The sequence below is a fragment of the Stenella coeruleoalba genome (genome assembly GCF_951394435.1).
Source record: "Stenella coeruleoalba genome assembly, chromosome: 3".
Classification (NCBI taxonomy): domain Eukaryota; kingdom Metazoa; phylum Chordata; class Mammalia; order Artiodactyla; family Delphinidae; genus Stenella; species Stenella coeruleoalba.
The window spans coordinates 110,645,666-110,663,571 of record NC_137148.1 but is presented as its reverse complement, the minus strand read 5'-3'; the positions used below and the strand labels follow the sequence as shown (position 1 = coordinate 110,663,571).

The following is a 17,906-nucleotide window of genomic DNA, read 5'->3' as shown; positions in this document are numbered from 1 at the left end:
TTGTTTGAAAGGAAAGGTAGTTCCAGGTCTTTTATGAGAACAATCTCAGGTAGATTTATAACCAATCTTGGGACTCTAGCATGGATTGAATGAAGCTTATAAACCTAAATTGATTTCAAAAGGAGCTCTAGGTTGAAAAAGAGGGTTTGTGACCTTATTAGTGGTACCTTCCCGTTTCTTTGACAGGGAGATTCTTGTATTTTCTTCCATCTGAGGGCCAGTAGGGCTATTTGAATTTGATGAGTAATCTTCCAACAGGTCCTCTTTGCCCAAAGTGACTGTCTACCAGGCTGGTTGGTGTTGCCCATGAAGTAAAGGGTACTCTTGATGCCTGGTATCCTTTGTATCTCCTCATGGTTTCTTTATTTCAACCACATTCTTGGCCAATGAAGACAGCACCAAGGAAGGCCGAGGAGAGCGTGCTGAGTGGCCCTATCCTGGGTGAAGTGTAGGAGGGGGCAGCTTGGCTTCCCCCTCTGGCCTTGCTCGGGGCCATGAAAGCTGGAGGAACACAGCTCTTGGCATCTGTTAGAGGAGAGACTTGGGGCTCATGGCCTCCAATCTTGCTGTACATAGATGTTTCCCCATCTAAAACCAAACATTCATCCAAATAAAATATTTCTAAGTATCAAGAGGCAGCAGGGGATGGGGTTTAAGAGTATAGACACCAAGTCCACCTGGCTGTCTTGGAGTCCCAGCTCTGCCATTTATTTGCCATGCAGCCTTGGCAAGGTATTTAACCCTCTCTGTGACCCATTTCCTCTGTCATTTGACTAGAGGATAATCATTGCCCTCCTCATGGAGTAGAAATGAGGATTATGAGTTAATACCTATGAAGCATTTAGAACAGTGCCTGACACATAGTAATTGCTATATGTGTTAATCAAATAGAGAGTCTCTATTTGGTTATTAGACAGATCATCAAAATTGATTTAGACGCAGTATTCTTTTTTTATGAACCGAACTGTCATAAAACTTGGGTTGTAAATTTTAAGAGTGTTGTTGCTGTAGACGGACTGAATTGTCAGTCACCATGAGTATAAAATGACATCTCAGACTCATCTGCCGTGCAAATGAAGTTTGATCTAGTGGTGGCCAAGCTGAAATAAACTTTACAGAGAGGCTGCCTAGGAATATTTCAGTAGTTGGCCTGGCTCGTGTGTTTCCCTGTCATCCAATGAAATCCTACGGGAATCTCAACACAAACCAGACAAAACCAGAGATGACTCCAGGTGCAGTAGGGCTGCAGTTCAGCTTCCTGAAACACATCTCAGAACAGCTGGTTTAATGCCAGAGGTCTGGGCACACCCTCTTAAATGAAGTGATTTGGCTCTTCCCAAAACAATTGAAATGAACAGAATTTATTCTGATATTATCCATTAATAATAAAACATCCAAAATAATTGGTCTCGGATTACTAGGCCAACTGAAAACTAAATACTAGATATTGTGGCTCAGATATTTCATAACTCCAGGGATTGACATCTGTACATTATCTAGAGTAAGTTTTGATTATCTTGCTGTTTTTAGTTTATTTGGGCTTGAAGGCATGAAAAGGGAGAGAAGAAGACCTTTTTATATATATGCTCACTCCATGAGCACTGGTTGATGGTGGATAAGTAGGGAAGAATTAATAAAAGTAGAGTAGGAAGCAGTGTCTTTCTAGTTCTAGCTTGAGTTACTCTTGCTGGTTTAAAAAAAATTCCGAAAATCCAGCAACTGCTCTCTGCAGTCTCTGGAACATGGATGGCTCTGTGTTCAGAAGAGAATAATTTATGGGGAGTAGGGAGTTGCCCTATTTATTTTTAGAAAAACTGGTTGCAGTCAGGGAAGTCATTTTTATTCTCTTTTAGTCCCAAATGTGATTTTTCTCTCCTCATCCCTGTAAGAACACACACCCTAGCTGGAGCCCCGGACAGGGAGCGTAGCGCTGGGTGGCTGCTGGTAGTGCTGCAGCCCTCTCCCAGGTAGCTGCGGAAGCTGCAGCGTTCTGCTCCACTCTGCCTTCTTCAGAGGGAGGAGCTGGTGCTGACTGTGCTGAGACCATGACCTTCAGATCGTATTTACTGGCCACTCGGACCGTTTCCCCAGTAATTCTAGCTTTCCCTCCAGATGTCAAAGATGAACGGCCGAAGCAACAGAGGTAGGAGTAGGAGCCTGTGGACTCTTTAAAAAAAAAAAAAAAAAAAAAAGAGATGTCGTCTCTTAAAAGATAGTCATAACTTATAATCTTGCCTTTCACAGGCCAGTGTTATATGCCTACAATGTTTAGTCTGACTTCTCTTTCCTGTGGGCATTTCTGCCTCAAGTTGGGGACATAAAGCAAATCTGGGGCAGCAGCTTTATTGGGTATGGAAGGCAGCCAAAGGAAACCTGGAATGTGGCAGGAGTGTATTTGTTTGGCAGCCCTGGCATCAGCGCTAGTGATCATTTGATCCCTCCCTTTGTGTACAGCAGGGATCCTTCAAAGCTGTTGGCTCTGGGGGTGAGCACGGGTGGACCCCGCAAACAGGCTGTAAGGTCTCTCAAGCAGCTAATCATCTCTGACTCGGACACCTGCTCATGACCAGTCCTAAGCCAAGTGATGGGGGTGCTGGCCTCCAAGGAGCTCTGTGTGTTTTCATCTCCCCAGCCATGAGCAGGATGCAGTGTGGACCACATGCAGTTAAGCACTAAATTGTATGGTGCTCACAGAAATTAATAACTCTTCAAGTTTCCTTGAGTAAGAGTTCTAAATACTGCATGATGAGTTCTATCTGGATATGTTTCTTAGAGATCCTGAAATTAAGGTTGGAATATGTTCACAGTGGAAGCCTTAAAAAGTACAGCTAATTGGACAAATGCACCAGTCTGTGTCTTTGTCCTCTTAACACAATGCCCAGCATATGTTAGGGAGTTGAATTTTTATTATAGCTGATCCTTAGTTTTTTTTCATCCATGGGATTCTTTGATTACTTTCCATTGTCCATTTCTTAGACAATCTATCAAGTGAGTCTCAGGAAATATCTTAAATGCTACTGAAATCCTATTATCCATTGGATGCTGGGATTCTACTACAAGGACTGGTCTTGAAACAAAAATAAAAATAGTAGACCCTTTAATGCTGTTTTGAAGTTCACTCTCTTGTTAACCGAGGCATCAGCTACGAACAGGGGTGCTACAGATTTAACATGATTCCTCATCAGCATTTATTGAGCACTAGTGTGCCCAGCTGCAAATACTTTCTGAGGAAACAGAAGCGTGGACATAGGGTAACCTAACAGAGGTGCCTCAGCCTTCTCACCCTCATTTGTTCTTGCAGATGTGGTGGCAGGTGCATTTCAAGTGGGTTTCTACATACCAGTTAGCATTTCTAGAGTTCTTACTATGTGCCAGCCCTGCCTCCTTCAGTCCTCACAGCAGCGCTATTGGGTACATATTCTGACCCCATTTTAGAGGTGAATAAACTTAGGCTCCGAAGTATTATAACTTCTCCACAGGAAAACAGAACGGTTGGTGCCAGAATTTAAACTCGGATGTATCTGATTCTGGAGCACAGGTACTGACTAACTATGCCTTGACATGTTTACACTTTGCAGTACTTAGTTCTGAGTGTTTGTCATTTTCTCAACAGACTCAACAAAATGAAACCAGGATGCTTTTGGCTGCATCTCACACTGCTTGGAGCCTCCCTGCCTGCTGCGCTGGGGTGGATGAACCCAGGAACCAGCAGAGGATTGAACATGGGTGTGGGAGAGTCCCGGGAAGAGGTATAGTCACGTCACGGCTGACATGCCATTTAAAACTCATTGCTTTTCAATGTTAGAGTATCTAATTTCCTTTCCACCTTTAGTTTTTATCAAGTAGATTGCAGTGAAAATTAAAATCCTGCCCCCTTTTTGGTAGGGGACAGAAGGAAGCCACGTGTGTTGATAAGGACAGGAGGTTTATATCATGCTGTTAAGTAATGGTCTAAAATCTCTCCAGTGCCAAAAATGTATCCCCAGATGAAGCTATGGTTGCATGTTTTGTCTTCCACACAGACCCACCAGAGAACGACCTTTGTGTATATTTAATAGCACTCTGAAAGTGCTGACTCATTGGTGGAGCACACCCATGTGAATTAATGAAGTCTTTTAATTAAAAAATATGTTATAAAGGAAATAGATTTCTTTTCAGCTCTATAGATAACAAGAACCAGGCTGAGTAAGAACGGAGGGTAGAGGTCCTAAGGGAGACGGCCTTAATGAACAGATAAGAATGATTAATGGCATGTTAGGTATATATAAATGCTTCTAAAGTGCTTGAAAAACTTGTTCTCAAATACCTCCCGGGAGAGTCTTGCTATCCTGCTAATTGCTTAGTGAACTCTGCTCTGAAGTCGTGAAAAGGAGTCATAAACTGCAACCAGCCCTGCTCAGGTAGTGGGCCTCATGAATTTGGGGCTCATGAGGGATGTAGATTTTCTGCACGTGCTGAGTTTTTTTGTACATGCTGAACCTTGAGCAATGACTACACCCTTTCAACAAAACCACCTAGGATTTTCTGGATGACGTGATGAATACTAATTCTTACCTGAGAGCTTTCCAGGGCATCTTAACTGCCACTGTCTTCTGTGATGCCTCCCCTTCTCCTTTTCTCTGTGCGTGCTTCCCGTCCTGTGGAATGAGGAAGAAAAATCACCCCCAAAAGTCAACGTTACCCGGAGAGTGAATAACGATCCACGCTATATGGTAGGATTAATGCGTTATTTGAGCAAAAGACACGATTTCTCTTTCATTATTACTTAATTGTAACGCAATCCCAAAGCTACAGGCCTTAATCTTCAGGGAGCTGCAGAAGTAATTTAATGTGCACTCTTCCTGCTGAAGTGCGTGGCTTCCCTTTGTGGCGAGCAGATGATTAAACAGAAACACTGTCTCTCCCATCTAAATCCATGAAGGACACAACTTAATGTTCTTGTGAAAGAGTCTGAAGGCTGACTTGCTAGCGAGCCCAGCATTTCCCAATGGGAATCGTTTAATCGTTATACCCATATCCATACAGAGGGAAAATGATCATTTAAGTCCTATCAATATACTGTTGAATATTTAATAGCAAAGCAAACAGGCAAACACACAGCTACGTGTATTTCGTGTTCTTACTTTCGGGGCTCATTGGCCCACTGTTTTAAATCACTTATTTCAATTAAAAGAGTCAAGCCTATTACGGTGGGATTTAGCTGGAGGTAAATTGAAGGTAAGTTGATATCAACCTAGGGTCTCTTTATTTTAGTTGTTACCACCCTAATTCTTTGTGTACCAAAGAAAGAGTAGATGATGCTCATCCTGAAGAAGTGAGGCTGTTTTTATGTTTGGGGGTGCTGTTGTGTTCCCCCCTTCACCCCATTAGGATAGAGGCCCGGAGATGCCATTGTCTCCCAGGTTCGGGAATTTCACTGCTTCGGGAAAAGGAAGTGATGCCTCTGTGGACTCTCAAAGGCCAGAACAACCGCCCTACCCATCCAGTTCTCTTTGCCGTAGACTGAGTTTTTGTGAAGTGTTGTAACTTCTGCTCATTGAGTCTGCTTCTGTCAACTGTTAAATGAGATGATGACAATGTGAATGGGCCCAGGACATAGGGCAGCCTCTGAATGTTCAGAGAGAGTGGGTAGGACATGTAGCGTAACTGGTTAGTTTGCTGACCTTGATGACACTTGATGCACAGCCCCTCTGTGCCCTCACTCACTAGGGTCCTCCTGCCCCAGTGCCGTCCCCTCTTTTTGCAAGTCTGAATCAGCCCCTCTTCCAAGGCCCAGCTCTGGTTCTTACCTTTTCTCTAGAGTCTTCTTTTTTTTTTTTTTTTTCCGTACACGGGCCTCTCACTGTCGTGGCCTCTCCCGTTGCGGAGCACAGGCTCTGGAGGCGCAGACTCAGCGGTCATGGCTCACAGACCCAGCCGCTCCGCGGCATGTGGGATTTTCCCAGACCGGGGCACGAACCCGTGTCCCCTGCATCGGCAGGCGGACTCTCAACTGCTGTGCCACCAGGGAAGCCCTAGAGTCTTCTTTGACCACTCTTGGTTACATTTGATCTCTTTCTCTGAACTCCTAGTCCTAGTCTTTCCTATCTTTTTCTTAACTCTTGTATTTGTACTTTAGCATATGGATGAAGCCATCTTCATCTTTCTCTTCCTTACAGCGTCTAATAATTTTAAGAGGAAAATAGAGGCTCATTGAGTTTTTGAGTCAATTGATATTTATTCAACATTTGGTACTAGTCATGTTGTCACCTTGGTGCTTTCAAATTTCACATTAGACTGTCATGTATTTAAATGAGTTTTTATACCTCCCTGCAGAGCAGGCTCATTTTTGGTGTGGGCATGAATGGTCCCCCCAGCAAATCTGTTAGCAGTTTGTGGGCCAAGCCAAGCTTGTACCTTGTCAACATCCAAGATAGTCCTCTGTGTAACAGGTTCTAACAGGGTAGTTTCTTCTTTGAATTGTAGCTCTTTATATATCCAGAACTCACTGCCTAAACCATATTAAACTCCTCTAGCAGTTTCCTCAGACAGTCTTATTTTCTAAAAGAATCAAAACCAACAGTTTCCTGAGACTCAGTAAATAAATGAATAAAAACCTTTCCAGGAACTAAATGGTAAAATGTTTCAGTGTGTATTTTCTTCCTGATCGTAGTACTTTCCAAAACATTCATTGACTTAAGCTTTTTTTAAGTACTCGGAAAGCATTAATAAGATTTAATTTGCCTTTCAAGTTATTATACCAATTACTTGAGTGTCCTAAGGGTAAATAAGGATTAAATGACCAATGTGTGTGTGCTTGCACATTTTTAAAGCAATTATAACAATTGTGAATTGTGTTAAATTATTGTTTCATGTACAAAGACTGCAGTTGAAATAGCTTCAAGGAGTTTACCATTTTACAAACGTCGATAAAAAGAAATGTAGCTGGGTGGAGTGCCTCTTTAATAAAGAGCTGAGTGGCAGGGCATGATCTAGAATCCTAATGCAATTCTGAATTCAGAGGAAACAATTCTGAGAGATACAACTTATCGAAATTCTGAAATAGAGTTATATTTTATTTTCCCCCTTTCCCCAATACTCTGGCCAAGATAGATACAGTAGTAAAATCAATATTGGTAGAATTTTATATTGGGGAGACCAAGAAAGTGAGAAGGGATGTGATAACAGTCCCTAGGGACGTCCCTCTTGAGGGGCAGACATTTGTGGGCAGGTCCCCTCCCCTTTGAGTCCTGGATACTGTGTTGCCATCACCCGCTGGGCTCTGGGATTGGATGGGGGCCGTTACACAGCCTTATGCATCCTTCTTGATCTTACTGAACTTTTCCTAAATTGCTCATACCCATGATTTCTAGTCATGCACTAAATATCTGTAAATATTAATATTGGTTCCATTTAAAATTGTTAGCTTTGTATGCCCTGGTGCTTATAGACCCGAGATATGCTTTGATGTCAGACACCATTTGTTCTCAGTGTGTGTGAAGTCTCATAGGAGTCTTGTTTTGTTTTTTTTTTCGGTATGCGGGCCTCTCACTGTTGTGGCCTCTCCCGTTGCGGAGCACAGGCTCCGGACCAGTGGCCATGGCTCACGGGCCCAGCCGCTCCGCGGCACGTGGGATCTTCCCGAACCGGGGCATGAACCCGTGTCCCCTGCATCGGCAGGCGGACTCTCAACCACTGCGCCACCAGGGAAGCCCTCATAAGAGTCTTTGAGGAAGAACAATAGGTAGTAGGAGTGGTATCAGTAGTCAGGATGCTTCCTGTCCTCCCTAAATCCAGGGGTCAGCCTAAGAGAGCAGGATCCTACCCTGGTTGACCAGCCCGTTCCCCTTCTGCAAGTGTTGGCCCCTGACGCTGACTGCACTCCTGTCCCTGTGAGGACACCTTCAAATTACAGAGAACTTAAATGCTCTGGCTTCTTTCTGCGTTGGCTGGGCGTTCAGGCTGCTAAGACTGAGCATTAATTTAAAAAATATTTTTCTTCCGTAATAAGTGTCCTTGTTCTTGCACATTTGATTGCAGTTAAGACAATGTTCCCCTGCCCTTTCTAGTGTTGTTCTCCCCCCACAGCTCCCACCCCATGCCCCTGACTTCCTTTTTTTTCAATCTTTATTGGAGTATAATTGCTTTACAATGGTGTGTTAGTTTCTGCTTTATAACAAAGTGAATCAGTTATACATATACGTATGTTCCCATATCTCTTCCCTCTTGCATCTCCCTCCCTCCCACCCCCCCCATCCCACCCCTCCAGGCGGTCACAAAGCACCGAGCTGATCTCCCTGTGCTATGCGGCTGCTTCCCACTAGCTATCTACCTTATGTTTGTTAGTGTATATATGTCCATGCCACTCTCTCACCCTCTCACAGCTCACCCTTCCCCCTCCTCATATCCTCAAGTCCATTCTCCAGTAGGTCTGTGTCTTTATTCCTGTCGTACCCCTAGGTTTTTCATGACATTTTTTTCCCTTAAATTCCATATATATGTGTTAGCATACGGTATTTGTCTTTTTCTTTCTGACTTACTTCACTCTGTATGACAGACTCTAGGTCTATCCACCTCATTACAAATAGCTCAATTTCGTTTCTTTTTATGGCTGAGTAATATTCCATTGTATATATGTGCCACATCTTCTTTATCCATTCATCCGATGATGGGCACTTAGGTTGTTTCCATCTCTGGGCTATTGTAAATAGAGCTGCAATGAACATTTTGGTACATGACTCTTTTTGAATTATGGTTTTCTCAGGGTATATGCCCAGCAGTGGGATTGCTGTGTCATATGGTAGTTCTATTTGTAGTTTTTTAAGGAACCTCCATACTGTTCTCCGTAGTGTCTGTACCAATTCACATTCCATCAGCAGTGCAAGAGGGTTCCCTTTTCTCCACACCGTCTCCAGCATTTATTGTTTCTAGATTTTTTGATGATGGCCATTCAGACTGGTGTGAGAGGATATCTCATTGTAGTTTTGATTTGCATTTCTCTAATGATTAGTGATGTTGAGCATTCTTTCATGTGTTTGTTGGCAGTCTGTATATCTTCTTTGGAGAAATGTCTATTTAGGTCTTCTGCCCATTTTTGGATTGGGTTGTTTGTATTTTTGTTACTGAGCTGCATGAGCTGCTAGTAAATTGTGGAGATTAATCCTTTGTCAGTTGCTTCATTTGCAAATATTTTCTCCCATTCTGAGGGTTGTCTTTTCGTCTTGTTTATGGTTTCCTTTGCTGTGCAAAAGCTTTGAAGTTTCATTAGGTCCCATTTGGTTATTTTTGTTTTTATTTCCATTTCTCTAGGAGGTGGGTCAAAAAGGACCTTGCTGTGATTTATGTCATAGAGTCTTCTGTCTATGTTTTCCTCTAAGAGTTTGATAGTTTCTGGCCTTACGTTTAGGTCTTTAATCCATTTTGAGCTTATTTTTGTGTATGGTGTTAGGGAGTGATCTAATCTCATACTTTTATATGTACCTGTCCAGTTTTCCCAGCACCACTTATTGAAGAGGCTGTCCTTTCTCCACTGTACATTCCTGCTTCCTCTATCAAAGATAAGGTGACCATATGTGCGTGGGTTTATATCTGGGCTTTCTATCCTGTTCCATTGATCTATCTTTCTGTTTTTGTGCCAGTACCATACTGTCTTGATTACTGTAGCTTAGTAGTATAGTCTGATCTAATCAGGGAGCCTGATTTCTCCAGCTCCATTTTTCATTCTCAAGATTGCTTTAGTTATTCGGGGTCTTTTGTGTTTCCATACAAATTGTGAAATTTTTTGTTCTAGTTCTGTGAAAAATGCCAGTGGTAGTTTGATAGGGATTGCCTTGAATCTGTAGATTGCTTTGGGTAGTAGAGTCATTTTCACAATGTTGATCCTTCCAACCCAAGAACATGGTATATCTCTCCATCTATTTGTATCATCTTTAATTTCTTTCATCAGTGTCTTATAATTTTCTGCATACAGGTCTTTTGTCTCCTTAGGTAGGTTTATTCCTAGATATTTTATTCTTTTTGTTGCAGTGGTAAATGGGAGTGTTTTCTTGATTTCTCTTTCAGATTTTTCATCATTAGTGTATAGGAATGCCAGAGATTTCTGTGCATTAATTTTGTATCCTGCTACTTTACCAAATTCATTGATTAGCTCTAGTAGTTTTCTGGTAGTTCTTTAGGATTCTCTGTGTATAGTATCATGTCATCTGCAAACAGTGACAGCTTTATTTCTTCTTTTCCAATTTAGATTCCCTTTATTTCCTTTTCTTCTCTGAGTGCTGTGGCTAAAACTTCCAAAACTATGTTGAATAAGAGTGGTGAGAGTCGGCAACCTTGTCTTGTTCCTCATCTTAGTGGAAATACTTTCAGTGTTTCACCATTGAGAACGATGTTGGCTGTGGGTTTGTCATATATGGCCTTTATTATGTTGAGGAAAGTTCCCTCTATGCCTACTTTCTGCAGGGTTTTTATCATAAATGGGTGTTGAATTTGGTCGAAAGCTTTCTCTGCATCTATTGAGATGATCATATGGTTTTTCTCCTTCAATTTGTTAATATGGTGTATCATGTTGATTGATTTGCATATACTGAAGAATCCTTGCATTCCTGGAATTAACCCCACTTGATCATGGTGTATGATCCGTTTAATGTGCTGTTGGATTCTGTTTGCTAGTACTTTGTTGAGAATTTTTGCATCTATGTTCATCAGTGATATTGGCCTGTAGTTTTCTTTCTTTGTGACATCTTTGTCTGGTTTTGGTATCAGGGTGATGGTGGCCTCGTAGAATGAGTTTGTGAGTGTTCCTCCCTCTGCTATATTTTGGAAGAGTTTGAGAAGGATAGCTGTTAGCTCTTCTCTAAATGTCTGATAGAATTCGCTTGTGAAGCCATCTTGTCGTGGGCTTTTGTTTGTTTGGATATTTTTAATCACAGTTTCAAATTCAGTGCTTGTGATTGGTCTGTTCATATTTTCTATTTCTTCCTGATTCAGTCTTGGCAGGTTGTGCATTTCTAATAATTTGTCCATTTCTTCCAGGTTGTCCATTTTTTTGGCATAGAGTTACTTGTAGTAATCTCTCATGATCTTTTGTATTTCTGCAGTGTTAGTTGTTACTTCTCCTTTTTCATTTCTATTTCTATTGATTTGAGTATTCTCCCTTTTTTTCTTGATGAGTCTGGCTGATGGTTTATCAGTGTTGTTTTATCTTCTCAAAGAACCAGCTTTTAGTTTTATTGATCTTTGCTATCGTTCCCTTCATTTCTTTTTCATTTATTTCTGATCTGATTTTTATGAGTTCTTTCCTTCTGCTAACTTTGGGCTTTTTTGTTCTTCTTTCTCTAATTGCTTTAGGTGAAAGGTTAGGTTGTTTATTCTAGATGTTTCCTGTTTCTTAAGGTAGGATTGTATTGCTATAAACTTCCCCCTTAGAACTGCTTTTGCTGTATCCCATAGGTTTTGGGTCATCGTGTCTCCATTGTCATTTGTTTCTAGGTATTTTTTGATTTCCTCTTTGATTTCTTCAGTGATCACTTCATTATTAAATAGTGTATTGTTTAGCCTCCATGTGTTTGTATTTTTTACAGATCTTTTCCTGTAATTGATATCTAGTCTCATGGCATTGTGGTTGGAAAAGATATTTGATACAATTTCAATTCTCTTAAATTTACCAAGGCTTGATTTGTGACCCAAGATATGATCTATCCTGGAGAATGTTCCATGAGCACTTGAGAAAAATGTGTATTCTGTTGTTTTTGGATGGAATGTCCTATAAATATCAATTAAGTCCATCTTGTTTAATGTATCATTTAAAGCTTGTGTTTCCTTATTTATTTTCATTTTGGATGATCTCTCCATGGGTGAAAGTGGGGTGTTAAAGTCCCCTACTATGATTGTGTTACTGTCGATTTCCCCTTTTATGGCTGTTAGTATTTGCCTTATGTATTGAGGTGCTCCTATGTTGGGTGCATAAATACTTACAATTGTTATATCATTTTCTTGGATAAATCCCTTGATCATTATGTAGTGTCCTTCTTTGTCTCTTCTAATAGTCTTTATTTTAAAGTCTATTTTGTATGATATGAGAATTGCTACTCCAGCTTTCTTTTGGTTTCCATTTGCATGGAGTATTTTTTTCCATCCCCTTACTTTCAGTCTGTATGTGTCTCTAGGTCTGAAGTGGGTCTCTTGTAGACAGCATATATATGGGTCTTGTTTTTGTATCCATTCAGCCAGTCTGTGTCTTTTGGTGGGAGCATTTAATCCATTTACATTTAAGGTAATTATCGATATGTATGTTCCTATTCCCATTTTCTTAATTGTTTTGGGTTTGTTATTGTAGGTCTTTTCCTTCTCTTGTGTTTCCTGCCTAGAGAAGTTCCTTTAGCATTTGTTGTAAAGCTGGTTTGGTGGTGCTGAACTCTCTCAGCTTTTGCTTGTCTGTAAAGATTTTCATTTCTCCATCAAATCTGAATGAGATCCTTGCTGGGTAGAGTAATCTTGGTTGTAGGTTTTTCTCCTGCATCACTTTAAATATGTCCTGCCAGTCCCTTCTGGCTTGCAGAGTTTCTGCTGAAAGATCAGCTGTTAACCTTATGGGGATTCCCTTGTGTGTTATTTGTTGTTTTTCCCTTGCTGCTTTTAATATGTTTTCGTTGTATTTAATTTTTGACAGTTTGATTAATATGTTCCTTTGCGTGTTTATCCTTGGATTTATCCTGTATGGGACTCTCTTGCTCCTTGCACTTGATTAACTGTTTCCCTTCCCATCTTAGGGAAGTTTTCAACTATAATCTCTTCAAATATCTTCTCAGTCCCTTTCTTTTTCTCTTCTTCTTCTGGAACCCCTATGATTCGAATGTTGTTGGGTTTAATGTTGTCCCAGAGGTCTCTGCGACTGTCGTCAGTTCTTTTCATTCTTTTTTCTTTATTCTGCTCTGCAGTAGTTATTTCCATTATTTTATCTTCCAGGTCACTTATCCGTTCTTCTGCCTCAGTTATTCTGCTATAGATCTCATCTAGAGTATTTTTAATTTCATTTATTGTGTTGTTCATCGTTGCTTATTTCATCTTTAGTTCTTCTAGGTCCTTGTTAAATGTTTCTTGCATTTTCTCTTTTCTAGTTCCAAGATTTTGGATCATCTTTACTATCATTATTCTGAATTCTTTTTCAGGTACACTGCCTATTTCCTCTTCATTTGTTAGGTCTGGTGGGTTTTTATCTTGCTCCTTCATGTGCTGTGTGTTTTTCTGTCTTCTCATTTTGCTTATCTTACTGTGTTTGGGGTCTCCTTTTTGCAGGCTGCAGGTTCGTAGTTCCTGTTATTTTTGGTGTCTGTCCCCAATGGCTAAGGTTGGTTCAGTGGGTTGTGTAGGCTTCCTGGTGGAGGGGACTAGTGCCTGTGTTCTGGTGGATGAGGCTGGGTCTTGTCTCTCTAGTGGGCAGGTACACGTCTGGTGGTGTGTTTTGGGGTGTCTGTGGCCTTATGATTTTAGGCAGCCTCTCTTCTAATGGGTGGGGTTGTGTTCCTGTCTTGCTAGTTGTTTCCATAGGGTGTCCAGCACTGTAGCTTGCTGGCCGTTGAGTGAAGCCGGGTGCTGGTGTTGAGATGGAGATCTCTGGGAGATTTTCGCCATTTGATATTATGTGGAGCTGGGAGGTCTCTTGTGGTCCAGTGTCCTGAAGTTGGCTGTCCCACCTCAGAGGCAGAGCCCTGACTCCTGGCTGGAGCACCAAGAGCCTTTCATCCACATGGCTCAGAATAAAAGGGAGAAAAAGTAGAAAGAAAGAAAGAAAGAAAGAAAGGAAGAAAGGAAGAAAGGAAGAAAGGAAGAAAGGAAGAAAGGAAGAAAGAAAAGAAAGGAGGGAGTAAGGGAGGAAGGAAGGAGGGAAGGAAGGAAGGAAAGAAAGAAAGAAAAGAAAAAGTAAGATAAAATAAACTAAAGTTATTAAAATAAAAAATAATTATTAAGAAAAAAATTTAAAAACAAAAAATCAGACGGATAGAACCCTAGGACTAATGGTGAAAGGAAAGCTATACAGACAAAATGTCACACAGAAGCATACACATACACACTCACAAAAAGAGGAAAAGGGAAAAAAATAATAAATCTTGCTCTCAAGTCCACCTCCTCAATTTGGGATGATTCGTTGTCTATTCATGTATTCCACAGATGCAGGGTACATCAAGTTGATTGTGGAGCTTTAATCCGCTGCTTCTGTGGCTGCTGGGAGAGATTTCCCTTTCTCTTCTTTGTTCTCACAGCTCCCGGGGGCTCAGCTTTGGATTTGGCCCCGCCTCTGCGTGTAGGTCGCCGAAGGGCGTCTGTTCTTCGCTCAGACAGGGCGGGGTTAAAGGAGCCACTGATTAGGGGGCTCTGGCTCACTCAGGCTGGGGGGAGGGAGGGGTGCGGATGCGAGGCGAGCCTGCGGCGGCAGAGGCCAGCATGACGTTGCACCAGCCTGAGGCGCGCCTTGCGTTCTCCCGGGGAAGTTGTCCCTGGATCCCGGGACCCTGGCGGTGGCGCGCTGCACAGGCTCCCCGGAAGGGGGTTGTGGATAGTGACCTGTGGTTGCACACAGGCTTCTTGGTGGCGGCAGCAGCAGCCTTAGCGTCTCATGCCCGTCTCTGGGGTCCGCGCTATTAGCCGCGGCTCGCGCCCGTCTCTGGAGCTCCTTTAAGCAGTGCTCTTAATCCCCTCCTCGTGCACCAGGAAACAGAGGGAAGAAAAACTCTCTTGCCTCTTCGGCAGGTCCAGACTTTTCCCCGGGCTCACTCCCGGCTAACCGTGGTGCACTAACCCCTTCAGGCTGTGTTCACGCCACCAACCCCCGTCCTCTCCCTGTGCTCCAACCGAAGCCCGAGCCTCAGCTCACAGCCCCGCCCGCCCTTGCGGGTGAGCAGACAAGCCTCTTCAGCTGGTGAGTGCCGGTCGGTCCTGATTCTCTGTGTGGGAATCTCCCCGCTTTACCCTCCGTACCCCTGTTGCTGTGCTCTCCTCCGAGGCTCCGAAGCTTCCCCCCTCCGCCACTGGCAGTCTCCGCCCGCGAAGGGGCTTCCTAGTGTGTGGAAACCTTTCCTCCTTCACAGCTCCCTCCCACTGGTGCAGGTCCCGTCGCTATCCTTTTGTCTCTGTTTAGTCTTTTTTCTTTTGCCCTACCCAGGTACGTGGGGACTTTCTTGCCTTTTGGGAGGTCTGAGGTCTTCTGACAGCATTCAGTAGGTGTTCTGTAGGAGTAGTTCCACATGTAGATGTATTTCTGGTGTATCTGTGGGGAGGAAGGTGAATTCCGCGTCTTACTCTTCCGCCATCTTCCCGATCCCTGACTTCCTTTTGATTGATTGCCGGGGAAGAAGAGTTGATCACTCCGGCCCCTCCCTCTGTGGGAGTGGAGAAAACCAACTGCCTTCTCCCTGTGGACAGACAGGGTGCAGGCTGGATGCTCAGTGTTTTCCAAGCCTCATCTGCAGTACAGGCCTGCATGCAGCCTTTATGTCTGTTTTCTGCAGAATCACCCTTCCTAAAGACTCCCTGGTACCAACTGCAGCTTTTAAAGCAGATGAGACTCTGGGTGTGGTGTCACAGCAGGAGGCGTGAGCGGGGCCTTTCACTGGGAGTGGCGCACTGGGATGCAGGTGGCACCCCTTATATGAATCCGGGGCTTCTGCTGCGGGGCTGCTTCTGGGAGGGCGAGGCCTCTTCTCTGCTCCTCCAGCTCTCAGCCATGGCTGTCCATTACTGTGTGTCAGAGGGTATGGATGTTAGTTTCTTAGGTAAAATTGGGAGAGCACAGTCTCCCACCTGCAGATGTGAGTAAATCCAATTTCCAAGGTGAAGGGTGGTGGCAGATACTCCAAGCCCCAGGGGACGATGAGCTGATTTCCACCTTCAGAGTTGGTGTGGGCTATACCTACTCCTATCCAGTGTCTTGAGCTTCAGTGTGCTTGTGAACAGGCCCTGCAGTCTTGGAGGATGGTGGGCAGAAAAGCCCTAGAGGTATCCCCTGCCACCACCCGCTATGCACACATCCAAGAAGGAGAATCCAGTTGGTGATGAACCCTGGCCTTTTTTAGCTTCTTGCTAACGTGATGACGCAGACTGCAGTCAGAAAAAGGAGAGAAACACAAAGGCTGCAGTCATGCCGGGAAAGAGCTTGCCATGAAATTGGCTTTGAGTGAGGGGAGGCAGGGGCAGGTAGGTGAGGGGAGAGGTGAATTGAAACAGCCTGGGTTTGAGAGTCATTTTCACCTATTTTCAAGCAAGCAGGCAGATAAGAAAACTTAGATCTCTGAACCCAGAGTTCCGCCCTGGCTTACGTACAGGTGATTTAAATCCAGAGGGTCGGCCCACACTCCCATGCTCTCACCATCACTGCCTCTGTGCCAGACATCCTGGTGTCCTGCCCAGTTTCTGTCCCCAGCACCCAGCCAGGCTGCCTTGGGAACCACAACTGCCGGCTCGGCGCTCTGTTCGGGGGTCTTGTTTTCATTTTTATCCTCGGACAGGGGAAGCCGCTGTCTTTGTTCTTTGTGTTGGATATTTCTCCTCTCTCGCCGCTCCCAGCAAGCCTTCTACTCTGTACCAGTTACTGCACTGTATTCCCCTTTAGTATTTTGAGATCATAGTTGACAGAGTTTTAATTGGCTCTGAAAAGTTCTGTGACCCAGGAAAATAAGCATTTATGAGTTCACAGAAAACCATTATTCTTCCTTTTAATTGAGCCTTTACTCATCTAACTATTTTCTGAATGTCTCTGCTGCTAATAAGCTCTGCCTCTCAAGGAAACGTCCCGCGATTGTAAGCAGGACGTCAGGCCGTGTGCTGTCAGTGGGGCTCTGATTTCCGTTGTCCGGGCACTTGGCAGCATCAGCTCTGTTAGGCCCCAGTCATCTGCTTGAGTTGTTCTCTGTGACTTGTCTCTTGTGGGTTGTCTCTCTTGTTTCCCATTCAGAGGGAAGTGAATGTTGTGTTGGTGTCAGACTCTAGCAGGCCCCCTGTGCGTGGCCTCCACTTCCCCGTCCTGCAATCCAGGGCCATTGTCCTTCTGTCTCCACTGCTGTGGCTTCTGCTCTGAGCCCCCTGGGAAGGGGAGGGTACTGGCTCCGGAGATGGAGGGCATAGGATGAGAGGGGGCGTCCCATACCTGAGAAAACCACAGCAGGGCCAGGTGCATGCTGTTGGGTGGAGGAAGCAGCCGAGCTGAGCCCCTCAGGGCTTAGAGAAGCCCTCCGTCCATTGGGCCTCCCTTATTGTGGCCACACACTTGCATGTTGGCCTTAGGCATTTTCTGAGGCAGGAAGGCATGGATGCAGAGAAACTCAATCTCTTTCCTCATGTGGGAAAGAAACCTTGGGGTTTCTTTCTTTCCAAAAGTAAAACCTGGGTATCCTCACTTACTCCTTCGTGTGAGTGGGGCCTCCAGCTTACCCTGGGGACCTAGCCTCATGCTTCGCTCGGGTATTTCAGGAACTATAGTGAAATTCAGAAAATAAAATTGATTTTGCTTCAGCTTAATTTTAAAATGTCTCCCTGACAGCCCTTCTGGGCTTGGTAGGGAGCGGTGACACAGAATCCAGACCTGAATGGACCCCTGCAGAGTGGAGAGGAATGGGACTCTGTAGACAAGGGGGTGGGGAGGGGCTGGGCAGGTAGCGGTTTGCCTGGTACTGCTGCTGCTTCTCCAAGGGATGGTGGCATACAATTAGGTTTTGGAGAAAATAACCCCCAGGGGAAGAGTCTGAGTGTAGTGAGGTTGGACGGAAGTGGGGCGGGTGTGGGAGGGTGCAGGAAGAGGGCTGTGAAGTGTGATCATTGGGTCAGTGAGTAGAAGTGGCTGTCTCTGGCTGTTGAGCTGGGGATGACACAGGGTATGTGCCAGAGGCTGGCGGTCCACCTGTGTCTCGTGGCTTGGCCTCTCTGCGGTCCACGGTAAA

General features: G+C 44.0%; 1 protein-coding gene across 1 annotated transcript in view; it reads left to right on the top strand.

Annotated features, from left to right (window-relative positions):
- Window positions 1–17,906, top strand: part of FSTL4 (follistatin like 4) — a 440,804-nt gene that overhangs the window by 4,155 nt on the left and 418,743 nt on the right. The window contains exon 2 of the mRNA XM_079916826.1: window positions 3,614–3,749. Within this exon, the coding sequence (XP_079772952.1) occupies window positions 3,624–3,749 (126 nt within the window). The 5' untranslated portion in view covers window positions 3,614–3,623. The remainder of the gene's footprint in view (window positions 1–3,613; window positions 3,750–17,906) is intronic.